This window comes from Lynx rufus, unplaced genomic scaffold (genome assembly GCF_022079265.1).
Source record: "Lynx rufus isolate CCGP_SWC_20201006 ecotype Redwood Valley unplaced genomic scaffold, mLynRuf1.p SCAF_9, whole genome shotgun sequence".
Taxonomy (NCBI): domain Eukaryota; kingdom Metazoa; phylum Chordata; class Mammalia; order Carnivora; family Felidae; genus Lynx; species Lynx rufus.
In genome coordinates, this window is record NW_025814897.1 from 44,024,779 (window position 1) to 44,051,795 (window position 27,017).

Below are 27,017 nucleotides of genomic sequence, written 5' to 3' on the forward strand. Positions count from 1 at the left end.
GTGCAATACAGTAATTCATGTCCCTACTAAAGTTCTGGCCCCAACAATCCATTTGTCACAGCAGTCAGGATAACTTGTGAAAATTCCAGTCTTCTTAAAATTATTTCAGTACTCTGATGAAATCATTTAAAGTCTTTCCACTCTTCTTAGGCCTCTGCTGATATCTGGGGATCTCTTTACCCTCATCTTGCACCAGGTTCCCTTTGTTTACCATCTTTCCCTTTGCTGGTGTCCCTGAGACAAGCCAAGTTCTTTTTTGCCATAGGCCCTTTGAATTTATTCCCACTTCCTAAAATATTTTCCCCAAAGAATTTTCTGGCTGATTCCTCATGAGACCAGTGTAAAGCTATAGGTCATTTCCTCAGAGAAGCCAGCCTATCTAAATTGGAAACTTTCCAATTAATTCTTTATAAAATACATATTGTATATCACATTATAGTGCTTAATTGAATTTTGTGCTTATTTCGCTATTTCCTGGTTTACTTGTGTTTCCCCCCCACTACAATGTGAACATCTTAATGGCAAGGACCTTGTCTATCTTGTAATTTTGTGCTAGGAACTTTCATACACACTTATAAAAATATCATATTAATTATCAAAGCTATAACTTCAGATAGCTACTAATATTAGCAGAATTTTATGAGAAAAGGAGGGTTTAGGGGACAATAAGCAGCTTGCCAGGAATCATGGAGCTAGATGGAGCAGATTTGGTACTCAAAATGAGGCATATCTGGTGCCAAAATCTGTGATCTTAATCCATGATTTATTGCCTCCTAGTCTCCTGATTCCTGGGATTTTGACTTTTTTTTATTGTTGTGCTCTTCCCTTGGAACTAATATTTGGTGCTATTTTAGCCATTCTGACCTTTGGCTCTCTAAATAGTTATGGTAAGGACCTTCCTATACTCACGCTGTTTCTGCCTTCCTTGGTTAAATATCCCCCTGTCATGTTAAAAATTCCATTCTGTCTCTGGGACCTCCTGCTTTGCACCACAAGATCTTCAAATACTTTTCCCCTACTTTGCAGAAAACTGTGTCCTTGAGTGGGTCACCATCTCTGGTCTCTGGTTTCCTTGTTTGTAAAGCCAGGGGTTTGGATTGATCTTGGCATTCTGTTTCAGATTTAAAAATTCAGCAAAAATGATGACAACTCATGTCTCTTCATCCTTTTTCATTTGGTATTTTTAAGTTATCAATACTTTAAGCAATTTAATTCCCCTAGTACTAAAAACAAATTAATTCCATAAAGAGTTGGGAGATGTCCCACATTGTAGGAGGAACATTCTTTAGGTTATTATAGTACATGGCTTCTTCATCAGCTAATAGGGTGCAATTCAATTCCCTTAGATTAATATTTTACTCCACCACAAAATGTTATTAATAGCCCAGCAGATGGCTGCCTGCCTTAGAATGATCAGCTATACAACACTTTAGTAAGTATTTACTGAATACGTCCTATGTGCCAGGGTCTGTGTTAGGTGCTAGACTCTGTGCTGGAAGCTAGAGATAGATGCTCAGTAGACAGACCCTGTCTTCAAGGAGCTCAAGATTTATCGGGAGAGATAGACAAACCTACAAATTGTCTAACCAAAGCAGACTGATATAAAACCTCAACTGAACAATAAGAGCAGCAACAAAATCAGCTGTGGGAACATGGGTGAGTGCAACTATGATGTTATAACTGCTCCTTGTTCTAGGAAATTAGTTCTCCTGCTTGAGAAAACAAACAGTGAACATTTTTAAAGCTGGTCACAATCCAGCAATATGAAAAGATACCAAGAAAAAGCCAGGTGCTCCTCTGCCATCCCATCTGATTCCCAGAGCAGACTTCGAGACATTTCTCTGGCTTCTGAACTCACCTCCTTCTATAACCCTGGGATTTCTGCTCTTCCGAGCAAGCTTCAGCCTTGCAATCACCAGCAGGCAAGCAATCTGCTGTTCATTCCTAAAGCTCTAGGGACCTGCCTTCTGCCTGGACTCTTTCTAGGCTGCCAAGTTGGCAAGGCACTTGGTTTGTGGGCATGTGGATCAGGGCAGCCTTCTCAGCAGGATGGCCCAGGGGATGCTTGGGGAGCAGCGTGGAGGGGAAGCCTCAGCAGGAAATACAGCCAGCAATTCTCTCCAAAAGATGTAATTAATCTGTGGCTGCGTTGTGAGGCAGGCTTGCCATCCCTGGAGTGTTCTGCTTCACTTTTGTATCTAGCTGGGATTCCCATGCGCTCAAGAGACAGGTGACAGGAGAACTGATAGTGTTACCCACACCAGGGAACACATGGATAATAGTGAGTAAATAACAAAAGCACTGTGCAAGCTTTTTAAAAAGTTCCTTATACTCTTTTTACAACAACTAGGTGTTAATATGTATAATATGTTATAGTTTTTAAAGTGTAAACTGATATTCCTATGAGGAAGGTAGTATTATTACTGCCATTTTACAAGAGGATAATGAGGCTGGGAGAGGTTGGGCAACCTTCCCAAGGTCACACAAGTATCGCAAAGCAGAGCCAGGATGTGCTCATCAGCCTCTGACTCTAGATGTCATGGTTCTTCCACTTGAGGCTTTGTTTCCATGCTTAGAATGTAGGAACTAGACCTTGAGCTCCCCGAGGGTGGGTGTCCCTTCCTGCCTTCTCCATCTACACCTCACTTAATTCCTGAGTCAGTGCCTGCCCAGTCAGGCTGATTGAGAAGAGCTCCACCCACATCAGAGGAAGGTTTAAGATTCAGTTAAAATTGGGGTGCCTGGGTGGCACGGTAGGTTAAGCTTCCAACTCTTGATCCTGACTTGGGTCATGATCTCACCGTTCATGAGTCTGAGCTCTGCATCGGGTTCTACGAGCTCTTAGCATTCTGTCTCTCCCTCTCTCTGCCCTTACCCCACTTGTGCTCTGTCTGTCTCTCTCAAAATAAATAAATAAACTTTAAAAAAGACAGAATTTGTTAAAAACTATTGGCTAATCTTCTGGGAACTCTAAATGGCAAGCCTCCCCACTCCATTTTTTTTTAAGTTTATTTATTTATTTTGAGAGTGAGAGAGAGAGAGCATGAGCGGAGAGGGGCAGAGAGACAGGGAGAGAGAGAATCCCAAACAGGCTCTGCACTGTGGAGCCCGATGCAGGGCTCAAACCCATGAACCATGAGATCATGACCTGAGCCAAAATCAAGAGTCAGATGCTTAACCGACTGAGCCACCCAGGTACCCCTCCCTACTCCATTTTTGACCCTGTGTTTGTTCCCCTTCACATCCCCTACATGCTGCTGCTCCCCACCTCTCTCCAGTTTGAGCTTGCTAAGTCTCTTTTTTACCAACTTGTTCTTGGAATCATCTCCTGCTACACTAACCATGCTTCTCAACTAGTGATCAAAATAAGCACCTATTCTGGCGGCTCCTGTTCCTCTGTTGAGCGAAGAGTATATATTCTTTCTCTCTATATACATTTCTTCTGCTAACTCTCTAAATTCTTTATGAAGAAGCATATAGAACAGGTTAAGAACATCGGTTCATATACTGACAGATTACGTCTGTGCTTCAAGTCTGTAAGGAACTAAGTGTAAGGTAAGGATGATAATGGCATTTAAATGGTAGGATTGGTCAAAGTGTTAAATCAATCCATGTGACGTACTTAACATTTTGTGCACAGCAAACACACTTAGCTGTGTTTTTAGCATTTTCTGTGTTTTTTACCTATCGTTTCTTTCCTAAAGTGTTTCTTGAATCTCATGCTTCTATGTCTTTCTTGTTTTGGTCCCTATGAATTGAATGTTTTTACTACCAAAATTCCACAAGTCAAAATACTACTCATTCTTCATCAAGCCACCAAGTCAGAAGAGTATTCCAAACAAGGGAATCTAACAGGTATTCACTGAATATCCACTCTGTGCCAGGCATGGTGCAAAGGTGCCACAGACCCAGGGGCTGAAGAGGACAGCTCTTGTGGTCCTCGCATTTTGGTGCTCTTTTCTTATCTTGCACACACCCTAGCCTATGAAACCACTATTTACTAAACAGGTTACATTTTGTTTTATGTTACTTAGTTATTTGCATAACTGGACTGGGAAGCATTAGGTGGAGAGGAGTAGTTCTCAATAACTACTGCATCCTTTTGGCCTAATGTAGCACACAAAACCAAGAGGGTACTTATTTTTGAATGAACAGATGAATGAAAGCATGCACATGGAAATGTGATTGCTTTTTTTTTTCTGTCCATGTGAGTCCTTCTTGAGTGAAGGAGAAGGAAATATTTCTAAAGCTCCTTTTCTATTGCACTGACATTTATCCACAGGGCACCATCCGGACCAAAGCTCCTCTCCCTTCCCAAGGAAACTATAAGCATGAAAGCTCCTGATTCCATTGCTTAAACATCAGCTTTGCTTGATGGGTGTTGGTTTAAAGTTTCAAATCCCTCTATTTTTGGCATGCCCCTAATCTGATCTCCTTAGAGAAAAAGACTATATAACACTCCAAAATATTCTTTCTTTTAGCATAATCGCTCAACTCTCTCTTCTTGCCAGAAAGATTTTGTTTTTGTTTTTGTTTTTTAAACAAACCTGAGAACAGCTAGGGTCCCTTGTCAGACCTTATTCTGAATGGCAGAGAAAAAAAATTAATTATGAATTGGACTTGTCAGTTACTTACTAATCATAACTGAAGCATGATTAAATTGTCACTAAGAAATCCATGAAAGCTCTGTAATTGTGCTAATGCATTCTATTATTATTTCTTGAATAAAAAAAAAAAAGCATCTAGAGTATAGTAAAGTCCAGAAAGGACCTTGGAGCTTTATGGCAATCCATTCTTTTTACAGATAAGAATACCGAGGAACAAGAAAGTAAACACACTGATGCCAGGAACAAAAGACTGAATAAAAAAGGCTAAAAACAACTTCTGGAGTGCCTGGGTAGCTCAATCTGTTGGGCTGCTAACTTCAGCTCAGGTCATGATCTTACAGCTCATGAGTTCAAGCCCACGTCAACCCCTGTTTGAGCCCCTGTTCCAGCAGTCTGTGCTGACAGCTCAGAGTCTGGAGCCTGCTTCAGATTCTGTGTCTCCTACCCTCTCTGCCCCTTCTCCACTCATGCTCTGTCTCTCTCTCTGTCTCAAAAGTAAGTAAACATTAACAATAATAACAACAAAAAAACTTCTAAAGTGAAAAGCATACTATTAAAACTTAAAAGATAATTTTAAAAAGCAGGAGATATTTGTAATGTTTATGACAAAAGGGCTAACTTTTAAAAATATTGTGAAAAATCTATACAATTTACTAATAAAATGCAGAACAATCCTCTCCCAATATAAAATGGCAAAACATGTAAAGAGATTTTAGGGAAAAAATCTATAATATGTGTAGGAAATAGACAAATTCAAATGGATACATTTCTACTCTTCAGAGTAGCAGAGGCCAAGAAGACTGATGACATCTCATGCAGGTGAGGGGGGAGGGTGGTGGAAATATTTTCATTCTCTATTTTTGGGAAATAGGAATAGATTTGCATGTACAGATGTGGAAATATATCTAAGATTATTAAGTAGGAAAAAAGTGCAGAATTATGTGCAGATACAATTCTTTGTATATCAGAATGGTGGAATGAAGCTTCTCTTAATTTGTTAATTTGTTCCTTTTTGTACTTGTCTGAATTTTTTAAATGGCAGAATAGATATAGCTAATTTCCCCTAATCTGCTCCTTATATTATCTTTTTTTCTTGGATTTAAGAGAAAACAAAAATAAAAGTAAAATATTTCAATATAGTTTTATTTATTTATTCATTATTTATTTTAAATATATGAAATTTATTGTAAAATTGGTTTCCATACAACACCCAGTGCTCATCCCAACAGGTGCCCTCCTCCATGCCCATCACCCACCCTCCCCTCCCTCCCACCCCCATCAACCCTCAGATTGTTCTCAGTTTTTAAGAGTCTCTTATGCTTTGTCTCTCAATATAGTTTTTAAAAGAAGTCTTTCAAAGAAGCCAAGAATAGGTCAGGGCCCTCAAATCTGATGTTAATCTTGCTGCTACTTTTTGGAAACTGTTCTCCAGCCTGGCTAAATAAAGTTTCTTCAACATGATTTCCTGTATCTTATGATTTACCAATTTTGCTACCTAAGTATGACATACATTTCCTTACCTTCCTTGTCATAGCTTTAATTTCTCCTAATCTTCAAGAATAAATCAAAGGATAGCCTTTTTGAAGAAAGCATTTAATTTTCAAGGCTCTTCCTCTGTGGAATCATATATCTCTCATACTTCTTTTATAGGCTCTGCTACATTGCTATGATTATTAATTTTTTCCTGCCCTGTTTGAAAGACTGTAAGTACCCAGAGGTCAGGATTTTTATTCATTTCAACAAATAAAACAGGCATTATAGCTGGCATGGCATATGGAATATAGTAAAAATTTAAAATGTTTGATGAACGAATTATCTTTTAATGATCATGATTTATCCTCAATCTAAAAGCAATCAGAAGGACACTTATGTTTCAAATATCCAAGGAATTGCCCATCGTGGTGAAGAACCTGTTTCTATAGTAAGACTACATTGTTTAACTCTCAACTGTGTCCTTTACCAGCTATATAATCTGTGTTCTGTACATTAAATCCATATATATACACACACGCACACACACATATATGTGTGTGTGCGTGTGTGTATATGTATGTGTGTTTGTATATATATATATATGTACATATATACATATGTACATATACATATGTATGTGTATGTACATATACATATATATATAATCTATAAAGTAGGGACAATACTAGAACCTGTGTTACAGACTTGGTGTGAACTGAATGAAATAGAACTTACAAAGAGTTTAGAGTAGTGCCTTGAATACAGTAAAAACCAAATGTATATTATCTTTTAAAACTGTAATATTAAATCCATTCTCTGATTTTTTTTAAGTGATGGAATTGGAATTACCTTAAGTCTTTATTTTTCCAACATTGGCACATTTTTTTAAAAGTTTACTTATTTATTGGGGTGCTTGGGTGGCTTAGTCTGTTGAGTGTCTGACTTTGGCTCAGGTTATGATCTCATGGTTTATGAGGTTGAGCCCTGTGTCAGGCTCTGTGCTGACAGCTCAGAGCCTGGAGCCTGTTTTGGATTCCGTGTCTCCCTCTCTTTTTGCCCCTCCTCCGCTCATGCTGTCTCTCTGTGCCTCTCAAAAATGAATAAACATTAAAAAAATGTTTTTAAAAATAAATAAATAAAAGTTTATTTATTTATTTTGAGAGAGACAGAGAGAGAGCATGAACAGAAGAGGGGCAGAGGGAGAGGGAAAGAGAGAATCCCAAGCGGTCTCTTCACTGACAGAGCAGAGACTCAAATTCACGAACCACAAAATCATGACCTGAACCTAAGTCAGGAGTTGTATGCTTAACCGACAGAGCTACCCAGGTGCCCCGACACTGGCACATTTTGATGACAGACTGCTTGGCCACTGGAATCTCACGAGTTTCTCTTCACATGAGGTTTGAGGCTTCTTTCCATGTTTTCGATGGCAAACTTACATTTTCTTCTTCCTTGTATACTTGTCATTTGTGACTGATTTCAATGAGACAGGAATTGTGCTCCTGATCCTTGACTATTCATTCTTGTCTGGGCTTGCCACTCTTCAGGGCTCACCTCTTCTACCATCCTTTTATGTAGCTTTCTAAGAATGTCTCTCATAATTGTGCATGAATAAGGACGTACTATAGTTGTTTACTGGTTTATATTTCCCACTACACTATGCTTTTTCAGCCCAGCGATCCTGTCTCATTATTGTTTCCTCAGTGCCTAGAACCAGGTCTAATGGTCTAGAAACATGCTAAAATTTAAGACCTATTCATAGCATTAAATGATGATTACATTTTGCTTTTTAAGGCTTGTAAAACAAATTCCTTCAGTTAAAATGGCTTCTCTGTAGTCCCTTTTGTAGCTGTGGCAAATGTGGCATGCTAAGTTTGTTCTCAATAGTTTGTTCATTTGATAGAAATTAATTATATACTGGCTAGTAATATGATAGACAAAACACTCTGAAAAAAACAAATATAATACAAGGCATGGGTCTGACTATTAACTAGTTCACAAAGCACAAATGAGTAACAACATAATCAAGAACGATATAAATGATGTGTTTAAAATAAAGGGTAAAGAGAGAACATGATGTGAGTTAATAGATGGAAGCAGTGGTGTGCTGGTCATTATTTAACAACCAGCTCTCAATATAAAAGCCTCAATTTGTAGCATTTGCCAATTTCATGGTATAACTACTCCTACCATGGCTAGTTTCAGACTTAGCTTGAGGTCACTAAAGCAAAGTTGGGAAAAGATGTGCATATTGGATCTTGCTAGCCAGTGTGGGCTGGCTCCAAGACACTCTGGAGGGGAGAGATGGTTACAGACAGGAATGGTCTGGGTAGACTTTATGGAGGAGGTAAAAGTTGTAACTAGTCTTGAAGATTGTATAAAAATTAGGTAACTGAAGGAAAATATGTTCCAGGTTTGAAGAACGGTGTAGACAATGTATAGAGGCAGGAAAGAATGTGGAATATTTGGGCAAATATACTCAGCACATAGTAGGTAGCCAATAAATATATTTGTGAATAGTTGAATGTCAGTGAATCAACCATCTGACTGAGAAGAGACCTGAGAGGAAAACTCAGGTGTTATAATATTCTGTGGCAATCCACAGGTGTCTATCCTTCATGATGGTGCTTTTTCTTCCCTCTCCCTCTCCAGAATCTTCATCAGCTTAGCTCTGTGGGCTGAATGAGAAACTACTTTGCCATTTTCTTCTTCTTCTTCTTCTTCTTCTTCTTCTTCTTCTTCTTCTTCTTCTTCTTCTTCTTCCTCTTCCTCTTCCTCTTCCTCTTCTTCTTATTATTATTTGAGAGGGGTGGGGCAGACGGAGAGAGAAAGAGAATCCACGCTGTCAGCACAGAGTCTGACATGGTGCTTGACCTCACAATCCTGGGATCATGACCTGAGCTAAAATCAAGAGTCAGACACTCAACCAACTGAGCCACTCAGGTGCCCCTATTTGCTTATTATTTTTAAGTTATTTTAATAACTATACAGATATCTAATAGTAAGGATTAGCAGAGAATTCTAAGAGGACAGAAAATTTTAAATTTTAATTTTCAGGGTGGCAAAATGGCCTAAAAGCCATATATCTGCATAATGGCCTTATCTATGTTAAGCAAACATGCCTTCAGACACTGAATTCAATTATAGTATTTTCTATAAATACAGATATAAGCAAGCTAGCCACAGATCAACTGTTTTTTAACTGTTTTCTCGTATATAAATGTAGAATTCTGTGGTTTGTCAGGGGTCAGCAAACTTTTTCTGTAAAGGGCCAGAAACTAAATATTTTCCATTTCGTGGGCCATATGGCCTCAGTCACAACTACTCAATTCTGTCCTTGTAGCATGAAAGCAGCCATAGACAATATAAATGAATGATGTGGCTGTGTTCCGGTAAATCCTTAAATACAAATAAGGCAGGAGGCAGATTTGGCCTATAATCCATAGTTTGCTGATATCTTGCCTAGGGCATCAATGTGTCTAGGAAATCTAGAATTCTTTAACTTCATGGGGCACTAAAGATCAAAAAATGCCCAAAATTCACAAGGACAATATGATATAAAAATGACTTCATAAAAAGAGTTCAATATATCTTTTCTGATAAGATGTTTTTCTAAGTGTTCTTCTTCCTTCTTTCTATATGGGTATAGGTAGTTATGATATATCGATATCAAAATTTTGGTGCTTATACACTTACTTAAAAACTGATTTCAAATAAAACTTGACTGGGGATATTACTTAATTCCTATAATATTAGAGTAGTCATGAAGGCAATAAAAATATGCCTAATAATCTTCCAGGCTAGTGGTCATTTTTAAAAAATGTTTTCTTTATTTTTGAGAGAGAGAGAGAGACAGAGTATAAGCAGAGAAGGGCAGAGAGAGAGGGAGACACAGAATCCGAAGCAGGCCCCAGCCTCTGAGCTGTCAGCACAGAGCCTGATGTGGGGCTCCAACCCACGCACCATAAGATCATGACCTGAGCCTAAGTGGGAAGCTTAACTGACTGAGGTGTGCAGGCGCCCATAGCGGTCACTTTTTTAACTGTTATTATGTCCATACTCCTGGGAAAATGAGTGGGTTAGAAATGGTGATAATATAGCAAAACATCTAATTTTCAGTTTCAGTTTCTTTAAGACAGGAAGAATAGAACTTGTTATATTTAACAAAGAGAAGGAAAGTATTACCTCAATGTCAGGTATAAATCTGTGCCCTTTACTCATTGGCTGTTGTGAGAAAATTACCTGAGAGAGGACCAAAAAAAAGAAAAAAAAAAAAGAGTCCTATATTCATCTGTCATGGTTCAGTGCTTTATTTCCTCCTCTCTTCTTGAAGAATTCCAGAAACAGAAAGCTGACCTTCCTCTATGTACTTTCTCTTCTGCTATCATCACCTGTGATTAAATCTAAAATCTTTATGGATAAGGTATTGCACATGTAATGGAAAAGGGTTAATAAGGGTGCAAAAGGCTCCAGGAGAATTAAATCACATTAAAGAAGATGGGTGAGCCATAGTGCATCATGTCTGGAGAATTAATCATATAATGCTCAGACCAAGGTTGAGATCAAAAACTCTATCTGTTTCTATGTGAGGGTCTGAGGTTGGAAAAGAAGAAATAACAATAATACCGCCAGAGAGAAAAATATATATATATTGAAGAGAAATGTAGCATATTTGTGTCCTGCCCAGATGGCCTTAGATCCCTCGTGCCAGCCTTGTGTGCCCACCTCTCTGCTTTTACATGCTTTCCTCCTAACCAGAGGACCGTGCAACCTTCAGAAGACTGCCCTTGGGTACTGGAGCCATATAGCCTGTCTGGAATGGACTAGTGCCTGGGACCTTTACAACTGCTACCTCAGGGAAACCTGTAACCAATGACTATTTGATATGGTAATGCAAAAACTTAGTTTTCTTGTGTTAAGGCAGGACAAGTTGGGGTCTGCTTTACACTATCAAAATCTGGCTGAGTCTGGGATTTCAACGGACATTATACTCTCATTTGGCTTTTTTCCCCTTCTCATCCTGCTTTACCCACACCCTTACTGGTTTCTCTTTAATAAAACACTTAAATGAAAACATTTGCATCCAACTCCTTATGTTAGGGTCTTTTTGTGTGAGAATCCAATCTGAGACAACAAAGTACCATAATTTCTTAGCTTTTATATAATAGCTAGAGTCCTACTACATTTAATACCAATAAGCACATAATTTGTGAAAAAGTGTCAACCAACCTGTCAACAAATGCATGGTGAAGAAGAAAAATGGGATCATTGGCAGATCCCTGTACCTGAGACATCGTTCCATTCATATAGATGTGCAAGGCATTGTGCATGCTGCTTTGAGAGGCATCTGCTATCCCAGTAAGTGGACTAGCAAATCCTGTTGGTAAAAAGAAAATTGAAAAGAAAAAATGAATTGGCCCTGGTAGTTGAAAATCTCAGTGATTATCTCATTTAGTTTACAACTACATTTGAGAGCTTAATTCAAAGTAATAAAATTCATGCTCTAGTAGGATTCTTTACATTTAATAAATCTTGGTGGAATTTAAGGGTATTAATCTGGGGACAGTGGACAGATTAACCAGATGGACTAGGTTGTATGGAGCCAGTTGTGTGTCCTCCCGATGCTTCTGCCTATTATTTCTCCTCTGGATACTGAAAAGTAGTAAGAACTTTTTATAATAATCAGCATGGTCACTTTCACTTAGAGCAGATCTTTCCAGCCTGTTATGTGCCTCCTTGCTTTCCAGTTCTGGAGGTTACTTTTAATTTTGGTTTCTGGTTCCAGAGGAAACATGAAATGTGTGACCTTCTGCATCACAGTATGGGGGACATCATCAGGTCATCCATGTGCTAGATTTTGCAAACTACCCATTTCAAAGTTGATCAAGACTCCATTAAATGGTTCCCTTCATTGCATCAGAAATACTAACAGTGGGAATATAATAAGGATGAGAGATATTATTTTCGGAATATTAACTGTGCTAAATGCTTTGGCAGCATATGTCCGCCAACCTTTATAGCAACTCTGCCAATTACAAATTATTTTCCCCATTGGAAAGAAGAGAAAACTGAGCCTCAGTGAAGTTGAATTTTCCTAGGCTACACAGGCACTGGTAGAGTTGGGATTTTAACCTATATCAGTTAAGATATAGATCTTCTAGATCTGAGCTCTTGTTATTTTGTGTTCTCTCTCCTACAGCACCTGGGAAGAGCAAGAGTAAGATATTTTAGAGTCCATGCAGACAAAACATAAACCATAAATAAAACTCAGATTCAGAACCATACAAAGAAGTTAATTTATCAAAGTTAAATTGTAAAATAGCAACCTATTTGGGGCAATATGGCTAAGGGCATATTATTAAATTTCAGAATTTGGAAATATCAAACAAACAGAAACTGTCATATGATGATGATGACGATGATGGTGATGGTGGTGGTGGTAAAGGTAGATACACACAGTGGAGGCACTATGATTTGGGCAGGGGAGTTCTAGCTAATTTTCTGCATCTAGGTTTATTTTCTTGTCAAACTCTTCATTTTTTAAAGTTTATTTATTTATTTTGAGGGAGGGAGAGAGAGAGAAAAAAAAAACATGAGCAGGGGAGGGACAGAAAGAGAGAGAGAATACCAAGCAGGCTCTGCACTGCCAGCTCAGAGCCCAAGGAGGGGCTCAAACTCACGAACCACAAGATCATGACCTGAGTGGAAATCAAGTCAGACGCTTAACTAATGAACCACCCAGGTGCCCAAACCTCTTCATTTTTAAAGGTGCAACCCTTGACTTTCACATTCACTGCTTTTTGCTCTTCCACCACTGTGGCTCACAGTATTTCTGTCCCTCAGTTTGTGACTTTTTTCTTTTCTCTTGAGCTTTTTGTACTCATTCTCAGAGACCATCCTGAGCCCTGCACTCACTGGAAGCTTAGCCTAAGAACATACACTTCCATCCCCTCTTGTCTGTGAAACTTTTATGATTATATACATTGTGTGTGTGTGTGTGTGTGTGTGTGTGTGTGTGTGTGTCCCTTACTATATGCAGGGATTTTTCTAAGAGCTTGACATGACAAATTTCTTATACTCTTCAGAGTGATCCTACAAATTAGGTATCTTTATCATCTCCATTACATAGACTTGAAAAAAAAAGGGGCTTAGAGAAGTAAAGTAACTTGTGTACAGTTAAAAAATAAATAAGAGAAATTAAAGTTGGGACACAAGCTTGTTTTATTCTAGAGCTTAGGCTCTTGAATGTGTCTTATGTAGCAATAAATTACATATCATGGAGGACAAACTTCTGTAGATCAATAGTCTTTAAGCTATTATCCTTGAGAAGCACCAAATGAAAGTTTTAAAAACACATTTTATATATGCTCTCACATATTTTTAAGTAGATTCCAGATTATTTTAATCATAATTGTAAATACTTTCAGAGGTTATAACTTCAGAGATATTGCAAATAGCACAAACTTAAAACTAAAAAATTAGTACCACTTTTTAAAAATACATCCATCTTATTCACTATCATCCATGTCAAAAATACCTAAACAAACTCCATTATCACCTGAAAATTTATGAGATTTTCTTTTTTGACTTCATATCATATTTTTGTTCTACTTTCCCTTAGAAACATACTAAATGTTATATAAGTTATGTTTGATTTAAAGAAAAAACTTTTTTGCAATTAAAATAGGTATACAATTAAAATTGTCTTTAAAATTTTCATGTAAGCATTAATCTAAAATGGGTTAAGGGGCGCCTGGGTGGCTCAGTCAGTTAAGCAGCCGACTTCGGCTCAGGTCATGATCTCGCGGTCCCTGAGTTCGAGCCCCACGTCGGGCTCTGTGCTGACAGCTCAGAGCCTGGAGCCTGTTTCAGATTCTGTGTCTCCCTCTCTCTGACCCTCCCTCGTTCATGCTCTGTCTCTCTCTGTCTCAAAAATAAATAAACATTTAAAAAAATAAAAATAAATAAAATGGGTTAATTTATCATTAAACATTTTAGCCATAGCAACCTATCAAAATCACATAAATATATTAAACTGCTTTATAAAATATTAAATATAAAAAAGTAAAATTTTAGTGAAAGTTTATTTCTTAATAATATTGGTGAAAGATCATTAATTAAAAATTAATTCAGCTATCCATGGATTAATACCCCAAAGGATAAAGCTTAGCATACATTCTATTCTAAATTTCAGAAACTAAATGTAGGTCCTGAGAAAATTTTGTTCTCAAAAATAACTACATGGAAACAAAAGAGGTTTTAGAGTAATTTCACTTAATTATTTTAACTCTATTTTAGTTATTTGCCAAAAATGACACACTAATCCATCATCAAATAATCTGATCCATCAGCTGTAACTCAACCAAGAATTCTTTCATGAAAGCAATCTTATAAATTATGAATTTATTTACAAATCACTCAACTTGCAAGACATTTGCTACCTAGTCATTAAAGTCATGCCCTTTAGCAACACTGGCACCAATATTTTGAATTTTCTATCTGTTTGACACCCTGTAAGTTTTTACCCCTTCTGATAATGTGTTCTGTTGAGTACGGATTCAGGATGTGTGAGAAGAAGGTTTTTCTTGTGAAAAGTAGGAAAAAGGATTGTATATGGGGCAGAGGTAAAGGAGAACCTTCGGGAGCCTTTCCATTTAAGATTGATTTTAGAACAATGTTCTTGGGAGGAGGACCTGGAAATAAATTTGCTTAACACTCTCTTTAACATGTACCCTGTAGAAAGTCTTAGTGAACCTGCAGTAGTGTGTCTATCCCGTTTGAATATACTGCTATAGAGAAAAGATTGTTAGAATTATGCAAACCCAGCTTTAAATTCTATATTTCTTACCAAAAGTATGACCTTTGTCAAGTTAAAATTTTTTTGAGACTCAGTTTCTTCATTGGTAAGAGAGGGAATAATTAATGCCTATCTGGATTCTAATGAGGAATAATTCTGTAGCAGGTGTGAAGCTTCTAGTATAGAATCTGGCACAAATGAATGCTTCCCGAGTAGTACCTGTCACTTCTATCAGTTCATTGCATTTGAACAATGGGTGGTCATCATGAGAGGACTGGCCAAGAATATGGGGGTACTCCCCCTGCAGGAAAGTCTCTTTTGCCACAACTCCCCACCATCAGGACCCATCCCAGCACCCGACACCTCTCCCCTTCCTAAACTCCTTTGCTCTACAGAAACCTGACTGCTGCTTGCCTTTATCCAACATTAGAGTGATCTTAGAAAGTAGGATTGAGCCCAGCATCCCCCTACACCGCCATCTTCCTCACAGTGAATGGATAAAGAAATTGTGGTTCATATACACAGTAGAATACTACTCGGCAATAAGAAAGAATGAAATATGGCCTTTTGTAGCAACATGGATGGAACTGGAAAGAGTTATGCTAAGTGAATTAAGTCATACAGAGAAAGACAGATACCATATGTTTTCACTCTTATGTGGATCCTGAGAAACTTAACAGAAGACCATGGGGGAGGGGAAGGAAAAAAAAGTTAGAGAGGGAGGGAGGCAAACCATAAGAGACTCTTAAAAACAGAATAAACTGAGGGTTGATCGGGAATGAGAGGGAGGGAAGGGTGGGTGATGGGCATTGAGGAGGGCACCTGTTGGAAGGAGCACTGGGTGTTGTATGGAAACCAATTTGACAATAAATTTCATATTAAAAAAAAATAAAGTAGGATTGCCATTCTAACAGTGTTCTCAGTGAGGCTTGTGTTTCTTTACTCGCTTCTTTGGCTAATTTTCCAGATACTGAATCTGGGAAAGCCTCCAAAGTTATTCAGAAAGGACATCTGAATAAGAAGCATATGGAATTTGTCAGAATATTGTGATACATGCTCAGAAATAGTTCAAAGATACAGACTGAGCAAATATCTGACCTCCTGTGACAGGTACTCGATTATTAATATAGATCATCTTACTATATTAACTCTTAAATGAACTGTGTACATCTTGTCTCTTGAAATAGACTAGAAATGCCTTATATGTAGGAACCAAATCTTTTGCTTTGATTTTCCACAAAGACAGAGACTCTCACATCTTGGTATTTAAAAGAAAACCAGATATAAAATATGTTTCAATCCTTCACTTATACCATTCTATAGAGATTGGGAATAAGAAATATACATTTCTCTCCATAAAATCTTAAGGGACCATCAGAAAGCTCTACTCTGCTGCTTGTTAAGAGACAAAACAGAGAAAAATGTCATGGATGTGAATACTATGAAATTTTGAATAAATGATTTTCTATTTTACTTCTTCACACAATTAATTATTTTGTCAGTAAATCACTCTGGAAAAATAAGAAAGGATTATACCAATATCAATAGATTCTGTTGCTGAGATTTTAATTCTCTTTTGGAAGAGCAAGTCAAAGAGGAAATTCTAGGCACCAAATAATAACAATTTATACTTGAAGCTTTTGAAATATCTTTTACATAGGTGATCTCATTTGAACCCCAGGGTGACCTGTTATTATAAATAACATCATTGTCCCAATTTACAGATGAGAAATCAAGTTTATAGAAGTTACACGTCTATTAGTTTACACACCTACATTCAAGCTAGTAATTGAGGGAATCAAGGAATCGAATATAGCTCTTCAAACCTGTGGGGTTTTTTTCCTCTACACTCAGTTGGGTTGTATCTGTGCTGACTTGATACACCTTGGAAGCCTCTTTTTACTATGGACTACAAAATGAATTTATGAGCTTGCTGTTTCCATCTACTAAGAGCAAGGTGCAGGATGTGTCACTATTTCACTCTTGTCCAAGGATCCCCCATGGTGGGAAGTCTAATAAGTCAGCAGGGACCTTGTTAGCAGTCACAGATGCCAAAATGGCTCAAAGTTCTTTGTGAAGGGCAGTGACGGTTGCCCAAATTACTCTGTGTTAAGCCTTCAAAACTGCGTGTTGTGTTCCTACGGGAAATTAATAAACACAGTTTCTGGCTGATCATAACAGTACGAAACTTGAGCTTGTCAATCCATGATTTTTCTCTTTTGTTTCCTCCTCGAAAGTACTCTGGAGACTTTTTCTGTTTGTTTGTTTGTTTGTTTGTTTGTTTTTTACTGAAGCCTATCTCTGACCCCTGGAGATTCAGATTTAATTGGTATAGAGTGGGGGCTCAGGCACTTGGAATTTTAAAACACCCAAGTGATTCTAATGCGCAACCAGGGTTGAAATTCGCTGGTTTAGGCTAAATTGCTTTCCATCCTCTAAACTTGAGCTCACAATTTAAAAACTTTACCTCTGAATATATTATTCTCTTCACTTGAAATTTTCTCCTCCTATATCCTGACAGTCCAAAAATGCTTCTGCCTTTGAAATCCTACACCACACACTTCTGACTTAAAATATTTTCATGCTGATAACTTCTTCAACACGCATGCTTGAAAATGACGTTTAAAAAAGTCTAGCAATTACTATGTGGCAGGCACTGGATGGACATTTTTACATGTATCTAATTTAATTCTGATGCTTCTTTCTAGGAACCTGGGTTATAGATGTTACACTTTATCATGTCTGGTAGATTTTGATATGTGAGAAAGTACATAGTTAAATCTTCAGAACAGAGTACCTTTATTTGATTTAATTTCATGTTAAGTGCATCTCAAATCTGTTTTAATATTTCTTAGAGTTTCAGTGATATAATTGGAGAAAAGAAAGCAGAACGATAGAAAAATGTACATTAGGGCATGTGAAGATTGAAGCGACATGACTGTTATGCCCCCCTGGCTATATTTCCCCTAATTACTCTCCTAATATGCAACTTAATTCAGGATCTATAAAGTGCATAGCCTCACGAGGTTACACACAATGATGTTAGGGGGTAGTAATTGATGGCTGAGTACTTTTAAAAGGCTTATAATTTAAATTACTTGTAGCAGAAATATAATATTGCAGATCAAAAAAAGATCTTGGCTCTAAGCAAGTCCCTAGATACAATGGAAGCATTAACTTTCAATCCAATTTCAGGCTTTCTCAAATAAAGTACTAGCTCTACAGCCATAAATGTAATTAATTAGCATTTATGTTTATTAGAAAATACTTTTAATTCCTCCAACAACAGTGAATGCAGCAATGTAACATATAATTATTAGATGATAGTTAAGTTCACAAATGCTTGACAATTTCTGTGGTTCTCCAAAATACAGTCCCAGAGCCAGCAGCATCAACTATAAATTTGTCAGAAATGCAAATCTTCTAGCCATACCAGAGAACTATTGAATCAGAAAGTCAGTGGGTTTCACCATTTGTGCCAAAACAATTCTTTCAGGTAATTCTAATGCACACCAAAGTTTGAGAACCACTGCTCTAATTATTTGCATCGTTTGCACAAAGACAATGGTGGATACTTAGTCATAGTCATCTCCATAAACTCAATAAAGGAGAGCAGGAGAATTATTTCATGTGTCATCACTTTAAATTGTTTGTTACTTTAAATATCAGACTAATTTCTCCTGTTAGGAACCTCAATGTGTGTGTGTGTGTGTGTGTGTGTGTGTGTGTGTGTGTGTTTTACGTGTACATGAACATATGTAATCATTTTCTTTACATACATGTTACAAATATGCAGCATATATATAATTCATACCATCCAGTGATTTTTTTCAGCATTTCTCAGATCTTATCTCTACTTTATGAACACATCCATAGAATGATCTTACACATCAATTGTCCATTTATTCATTTAAAATTTGTCTGAAACTTATTTTAAGGTAAAATTTTACAATGGCTTTCTATATTCTAGGTCTATATCCTATATCCTGGAAAGACTCAGGAATAGTGAACTACACAGCAGAGTCATTTAGTTCGCTGAATTATACAAACTGAAACAAAGAACTTTATAGACAAGGTGTTATTCAAGCTGTATTCTTGTCCCTGTTCTTCACTTATGACTGAATTGGTAGTGCTTGGTGCATTTGGTGTATTTCCTTGGGTGTGCTAAAACTTTGTTAGTATATTAATGCTAATGCTAACCAGTTTTGAAGCAAAGCTAGGGGAACCAACCATCCTAGTCCCTATTTGCCCCAGGCTGTTCTTGGTTTAGCACTGAAAAGCCTGTGTCATATGTAGGACCAGCTTCATAAGCATGCAGCTGAGTGTTCCCTGCCCAAAGCTGCCTGTACTTGGTTTAATGCTCTGCTGTTGCTATCTTGAAATTCTTAATATTTTTTGAACAAGGTATTCCATATTTACATTTTGCATTGGGCTTTGCAAGTTATATAGCTAATCCTTGTCCTGGATGTGACAAGGACCCCATAATCCTAGGCAAACAGAGATGGTTAGTCACCCTGCTAAAGTTCTATATAACATTCTGTCATGACAGGCTTCATTTGATAGTGCAATTCTATAAAATACAAGTCAAGTGATTTAAATGTGTCCTTTTTCTTATTAATGCTTTGCTTTTTAATTAGGCAAGATCATTTAATGTTATTTTCATATGCAGGTTACTAATTCCCTATATATCTATAATTTTCTGTAATGAATATTTTAACATATTTGTGTTACATTTTATAGTTTGCAAAACACTTCCAGGCACATATTCTCATATATCATTCCCAGTAGTGTGCTAGTAAAGATTAATAGACAGATCTTGGAGGTGAAATGGGGCACGGGGGCAGAATACGCTGTTTTGTAGCATCTGTCAATTTTCATGGTGTAAATATTCCGATGATTGTTAGTTTCAAGGTACCAACTTGATGTCTTTGAGTAAGAATGGAGAAAAAAAATGCTGTCAGCTCTCATAGCTGGTAAGAGCTCCAACATGTTACTGGATGTTCCTCAAATAAGGGAGATAGAATAGGGGTCACCATACTTATAGTGCAAATGCAGAGGTTGTGGAATCTGGATGAGATTAAAGTTCACATGTGTTTTGACTGGCTAATGCCAAAACTATCTCTTTAATTTTCTCATTCCAAATCCCGTGTTCTTCCCCTTATACCATTCTGTCTTTCTTATCACTCATATCTATAAATTTGTGTATAATAATTATTGCAACAAATGCACGGGAGCATACATATGCCATGGATGAAAAAGTTTAACATCAAATAAAGTTAGTTTTAGGGAAGAAAACTTAATAAAGATTCTACTTATATTAAATTAGGGGTAATTTTGAGATGCCTGGTTGGCTTAGTCAGTTAAGCATCTGACTTCAGCTCAGGTCATTATCTCATGGTTGGTGTGTTTGAGTCCTGCATCAGCCCTCTACTGTCAGCACAGAGTCTGCTTCAGATCCTCTGTCTCCCTTTCACTCTGCCCCCCACCCCCGTTCGCACTCTCTCACTCTCTTTCAAAAATAAATGAAACATTAAAAAAAAATAAAACAAAACTAAGGGTATTTTTTTTTTTTTTAATTGAAGGGTAGTTGACACAATGCTGTATCAGGTTCAGGTGTTCAACATGGTGATTCCACAGCTCTACATTATGCTATTCGCACAAGTGGAACTACCATCTGTCACCATACAACACTATTACAGTATTTTTGACTATATTGTCTATGCTGTACCAAGGGTATTTTTAAGATACCTTTGATTAAAATCATTTGAAAATGTGTTCGGTTTTCACGGGTTTGCATTTTCAAACTTCAATTTCAAGGAAGGCTTGTGCTTGCATAAGATGAAATGTCATCTTCACAATTTAATTATAAATGGAAATACTCATATATTTTTTTAAAAAAATTAATGCTTATTTTTGAGAGAGAGAGAGAGAGAGAGAGCATGAACAGGGGAGAGGCAGAAAGAGAGGGGGAGAGAGAGACAGACAGAATCTGAAGTAGGCTGCACGCTCTGAGCTGTCAGCACAGAGCCCGATGTGGGGCTTGAACTCATGAACTGCAAGATAATGACCTGAACCAAAGTAGGACGCTCAACCGACTGAGCCACCCAGGTGCTCCTGATTCATATATTTTATTTGCCTTTGTTACTGCTTAGTTACCACTTGGCCACAAAGATTTTTACAATTACAACACTTTCAACTTCTGTGTGGTAGGCACTAGGCTAAATGTTTCCTTATGTTCTTATGGAATTTAATCCTCTTAGTAACTCTGTAAATAGCATCATTAAGCCAACTTTCAGGTGGTGAAACTAAGGCACAATAAGAATCCGTGGTTTATCCAAAATCATTCAACTGATAAGTGGCAGAGCCAGGATTTGGGCTATCTACCAGATTTCAAAGGTCTGCTCCTAATCATTTTGTTATGCGTTTTTAGTTGATATAGAGCTATCAGTTGTACTAAAATATAAAATCTCTGAGATGACAGTACATCTCTTCTAGTTCCAGCAGCACCCTTGTTTCCCTTAATTCTTTTCAATGAAAAAGCTGAGGCATCTGATCCAGCCCAGTTTTCCATAATATTCTCTTTCAGGGTAGAGAAGCTTCTATACTGGTGATTCCTACTCTCCCTCTTTTCTTGGATGAGTACCTTACAAGCTTCCTTCAAATGGTTTACAGTTAGCTGGATCAATCAAATCCCTGCCATAAAACACAGTGAAAGCTGGGATTCTGGTAATGCCACCAATATATAAGGCCAGATGTTCACCTCCTTAAGCCCAATATTTGTTTCTGTCAAATTGAATTCTCTTAATGAATTTCAGAAGTCTGTAGAAGGGTTTAACTTCATCTCATAGGGGCACTTGTACCCCAATGTTTATAGCAGCACTTTCAACAATAGCCAAATTATGGAAAGAGCCTAAATGTCCATCAACTGATGAATGGATAAAGAAGTTGTGGTTTATATATACAATGGAATACTACTTGGCAATGAGAAAGAATGAAATATGGCCTTTTGAAGCAATATGAATGGAACTAAAGAGTGTTATGCTAAGTGAAATAAGTCATACAGAGAAAGACAGATACCATATGTTTTCACTCTTATGTGGATCCTGAGAAATTTAACAGAAGACCATGGGGGAGGGGAAGGGGAAAAAAAGTTAGGGAGGGAGGCAAACCATAAGAGACTCTTAAAAACTGAGAATAAACTGAGGGTTGATGGGGGGGGATGGGAGGGAGAGGAAGGTGGGTGATGGGCATTGAGGAGGGTACCTGCTGGGATAAGCACTGGGTGTTGTACGGAAATCAATTTGACCGTAAATTTCATATAGAAGGGTTTAATTGCGTCTCAAAGGTTGATTTTTAAAAGTCATTTTAAATAGAAACTATCATCATGTTGTTACACTTTGGATGCCAACTCAGTTTAGGACTAATACTTGTCTGAAACAACTTTTGTCTACTGGAAACCTAAAATACTAGTCTACTCCATTATTTAGAATTTAGTTTGTATGTAGAGCTAGAAAATGAAACTGTGCATCAGCATGCAAGTCAGGGACTTTATTATTTAATGAAATTTTCCCATCACAGAGACTGTTGTAAGTAATTTACAAATGTTAACTCATGTCATCCTTGTAACAACACACGAGGAAGGTGTTGTGATTATCTTCACTTTTTAAATGAGGAACGTCAAGTAAAGACATGTTAAACTTACCAAAAATCATCTGGCTATTAAGTGATAGTATCAGGGTTTTAACCCAAGTAGTCTATTAATCACTACTCTCTGCTTCCTCTAAAACTTGGTCTCTCTATTTGAAAGACTTGGGGACACGACCTCCCCTGTTGATGATCCAATTTTGCTACCTATTATCTGTGTGACCTTGTCAAATTATTCTGAATCTCAGTTCCTTCATCTCCAAAATAAATGTAATAATAAAGATGGTATAAAGCTTTTGAGAGGAGTAATTAAGATAATGGATGTGAAAAGATTTTAGGAACCAAAAGAGTAGAGCTATTGATATAAGCAGTTGTTATTAATTACAGGACTCTCTGTGAATTTCTAAGGTTATTATGTTAGGATATTGGAAAGAATTTATAATTTTCCCCTTTTTATTCTTTCCACTTTATCTTACCTACCCCAACTCATCTTGAGAATATCAGATCATCAAAGTTTCTCTAAAAATAAACACTTGGTTAGGTCCCTCTATTTAATAACACACTTCTCTCTTTTTAATCATTTACTTTCTTTGGATTATAATTACTTATTTATGGTCCAGTTCTTAGCTATACTGTAAGTGCGAAGACAGAAGGATCTGCATCATATTCACTAGTTATTGCTAGTGTATTGCGAAGTACCTGCACGTGGCAGATGCTTTATAAATACTTGTTGAATAAATAAACATAGGATATTTATTTCTCCTCTTAAAACATGCAACCTAGTTGCTAGCATAATTTTAAAATAAGTTATGCTAAAAAGTAAACTCAGTTAAGCTACAAATTTTGTGAAACATGCCCATAATGTTCCTAGGCTTATTGTTGAGTGAGAGGGATCATGGCTCTGAATCTGGCTCTTATGTATTTATTGAATAGGCCATCCTCTCAGTATTCTCCCAATAGAGTAATTAATTGTAGGTAGGCCCAAGCAGCTTGTATGAAAAATAGTTATCTTGTTGTTCCTCATTGGAGGAAATAATAGATGTTAGGAAAGAAAAGATAGGTGATTCTTCATTCAAACCAAACATGTTAATAGAAATAATTATTCACACATAAATCATGGGATACATTTTGGGAGATGCCATTGAGAAAGAAGAATATATAATGGCTAAGGAAAACAGAATTTCATGGATTTTTCTACCTGGTACAAAATGGGATAAAGTGGGAAAATATCATAGGAAAGTGGAGTGGGAAGAAGAAAGCAATGGCAAGTGAGAAAAGGTAAATTAAGAATCGAGCCTTCAATGTGAGACATCCTAGCCCAAAACTAAAACCCTCAGCAATTAGTAAATCCTAGAAAGGAAAAAAAGGGAAAGTCTCAAACAGAAAAACCCAACATATATCTATTCAATGTGTTCAAAAAAACCATTTATTTGAACTCCTGTATGCACAACAAACCTCATATTTAGGTGTGGCCCTGAAAATGAATTGTGGCTAATGAAATATGAGCAGAAAGTAGGTAGACCACTTTCAGGTTTGACCTATATATTTTTCCTATAGGACTCTCCAAACACCTGCTTCTCTTGTCTCCCAGGAATATGCAGAACAGCCATCAGAGAGTTGAGGGATAATGGAATCACTAAAATAGCCACATAAAAGGCCACTCACCAACTATTAACATTGAAACTGGACTTGGTGTGAGCAAGTGATCAATTTTTATCGGTTAGACAACTAACACTGGGGGCTTGTTTGTTACAGTTCTCATATTTTCATGAGTGTGGGCTACTATAACAAAGTATTGTAGGCTGGGTGGCTTATAAACAAAAGAAATTTATTTCTCAGGGTTCTAGAGGTTGTAAATTTGAGATAAGTAAGGGTGCCAGTATGGTCAAGTTCTGGTGAAGGCCCTCTTCCAGTTTGCAAATTACTGGCTTCTGGTTGTGTCCTCACATGGCAGAGATCAGAGAGGGAAGCAAGCTCTGTTGTGACTCTTATAAGGACACTAATCCTATTCATGAGGGCTGCATTCTCATGACCTCATCTAATCCTCATTAAATCCCAGGGGCCCACCTTCTAATACATTGCTAAGTGGTAGGGTTTCAACACATGAATTTGGAGGGGGCACAGTCAGTACATATATTCTAGCATGTTACTCTAATTTCCTAAATTATATCATAAATTTTCTAAACTTAATAACTTGAAAGGTCTGGAGTAAAAGAATATTTTGGCACTTCACTTACCACTACAGAAATACTGTTATCTTATATGAAACAGGAGACAGAACACTGTAGGGGAAGTACAGTAAAACCTTGGATTGTGAGCAACTTGTTCTGTGAGGGTTCCACAAGACGAGCAAACATTTCTAATAAATTTTAACTTGATAAACAAACAATGCCTTGCAGTACAAGTAGTATGTGACACTGAATGTCACATGACCACAACTGAACCATTGGTTCTCTCTGTCTCTTGTGTCGGATTGTGAGTGATCGCCTCCCATGTTTGGATGTTCAGTCTCAGGCCATGGTGTTTGGCAGAAATCCATGATTTTTCAGAGTGTTGGAAGGTGCCCACAACTGGCACTAGTGTATTTTTTTTTTGTCACTTCAAAACACCTATGGACAGTCCTTTGCTTTTCCATACAAGAATAAGCTTAGGAATGCTTTGCTTCATTCTAGGTCAGGCTGCCAGCAGATATAGACTCATTCCTCTGCAGCCTTATTGCCAGTTACATTAAATACAGTATATGACAAGAGTTTATTAATACTGTGCTATAGTCAACATCATGCAAGCATATAAAATGGCCCCCATGCAGAAAAAGGTTGAAAAGAAAGGCAGTAAGAAGAAGGAGATGATTACGGTGGAAGAAGGAAATCATTGAGAAGTACAAAAGAGGTATATGAATTGCCAAAATTGCAAGATTATATAAGAAGCCTATCTTGACCATTTGCACAGTATTAAAGAAGAAAGAAGAGATAAGGGGCTAGATTTGTTGTGGAATGAATCATCTGAGCTTCTGTTATTTCTTACGGGGAAATCTGCTTTGATATGTAAGTACTTTGGATTAAAGCATGTTTTCAGAATGAATTATGCTCGCAAAGCAAGGTTTTACTGTGCTTGATGTTAATTTTACAACAAACACTAGGAACGTATTTCAGCAAACACTAGGGAAAGGGATTGTAACAGAAATTGCTGATTTTTTCTCCAGCACAAGGTCTCTTCTTTTTCCTAATAATAAATATCCTAAATGTAGTGGGACACATGGCCACTAGCTGGAGATTACATTTTTGAGTTACCCTTTAGAGCTAAGTGTGGCCATGTTTGTTTGACCATAGAGATAAAACAGAATGGATGAGAGACACTTCTAACTTATGCCTTTAAAGGGAAATGGACAAGCATTCCTCTACCCACTTTGTGCTCTTCCTGCCAATGAAGTGAAGATATTAGAACGAAGATTTAGAGACAGACGTTGGGAGTTGAGCATGGTAGAATTGTACTACCAGTACTGGATTATCCACCTCTGTTGTTTCATGAGAACAAAATAAACATCTTTCTTTTTTAAGGCACCTTATTTGGGTTTTCTTTCTTACAGTATTTTAAAGTGAGTCCTAATAAATAGAAGGAGAAATAAGCAATATCTTATAGATATTAGCAATTAGAAATATGTTATAGAACTAATGATCTGTGCAATCTTGGAAGGAGTCCTTAGAACCATAGTTACTTTTGGTGTATATATAGGTGATGCTTCTTATCCTTATTAATTCCCATATTTCAAATATCTCTTCCTATAAAATAAATCCTTTTCATCAGTATATACTCATCTACTTATTTAAGCACTGAAGTTATAATTTCAAGTGCACAAGCTTTCAAAGCTTCTATTGATAAGTCACCTACTGTGAGGTCAATGTCACATGATTCTGAATTAGCTATAGAATGAAAATGAAAAATAAGTATAGTTTGGGTTAAAATTATTGATAAAAATATAATAGAATTCTAAAACTATGCATAAATCTTAAAGAAATAAATCTTTATAAAATCTTTAAAAACATTTTCTTCATTGTAGTATAACAGAGGCTTCCCACATTTAACAAACATTATCTTATTTGACACTCATATGAACATTCACAGACAGACAGTGAGAAATATTCTATTTGATAGATGAAAAATATAGTGTGAATTTAAATGGTTTACCCAGGATCTCATGCCTTGAGTTCAAGTGATGTCTCTTCAAGGATATTAGTATAATTACCAAATTTCTAAACATTTCCCACTGAGATTATGAGCTCAGAAATCATACTGATTTTGAATTCCAGCTCTGCCATTTATGATCTATGTTGCTATAAGCAAATGACCTTGCCTTTCTGACATACTTTTTTCTCATCTATAGAATGGGGATAATAAATAAAACTTACCTCTTAAGACAAGGTTGATAAAAGGTAGAAAAATTGTTTACTAAAGTACCTAACATTTAGTAACCTCTAAATAAATGTTAACTATTAGTT

General features: G+C 37.0%; 1 protein-coding gene across 2 annotated transcripts in view; it reads right to left on the reverse strand.

Annotated features, from left to right (window-relative positions):
* The window catches only part of TYR (tyrosinase), a 104,089-nt gene that overhangs the window by 46,694 nt on the left and 30,378 nt on the right, over positions 1 to 27,017 (reverse strand). For both annotated transcript variants that reach the window (XM_047070006.1, XM_047070007.1), the window contains one exon: positions 11,310 to 11,457. In XM_047070006.1, the coding sequence (XP_046925962.1) occupies positions 11,310 to 11,457 (148 nt within the window). The remainder of the gene's footprint in view (positions 1 to 11,309; positions 11,458 to 27,017) is intronic.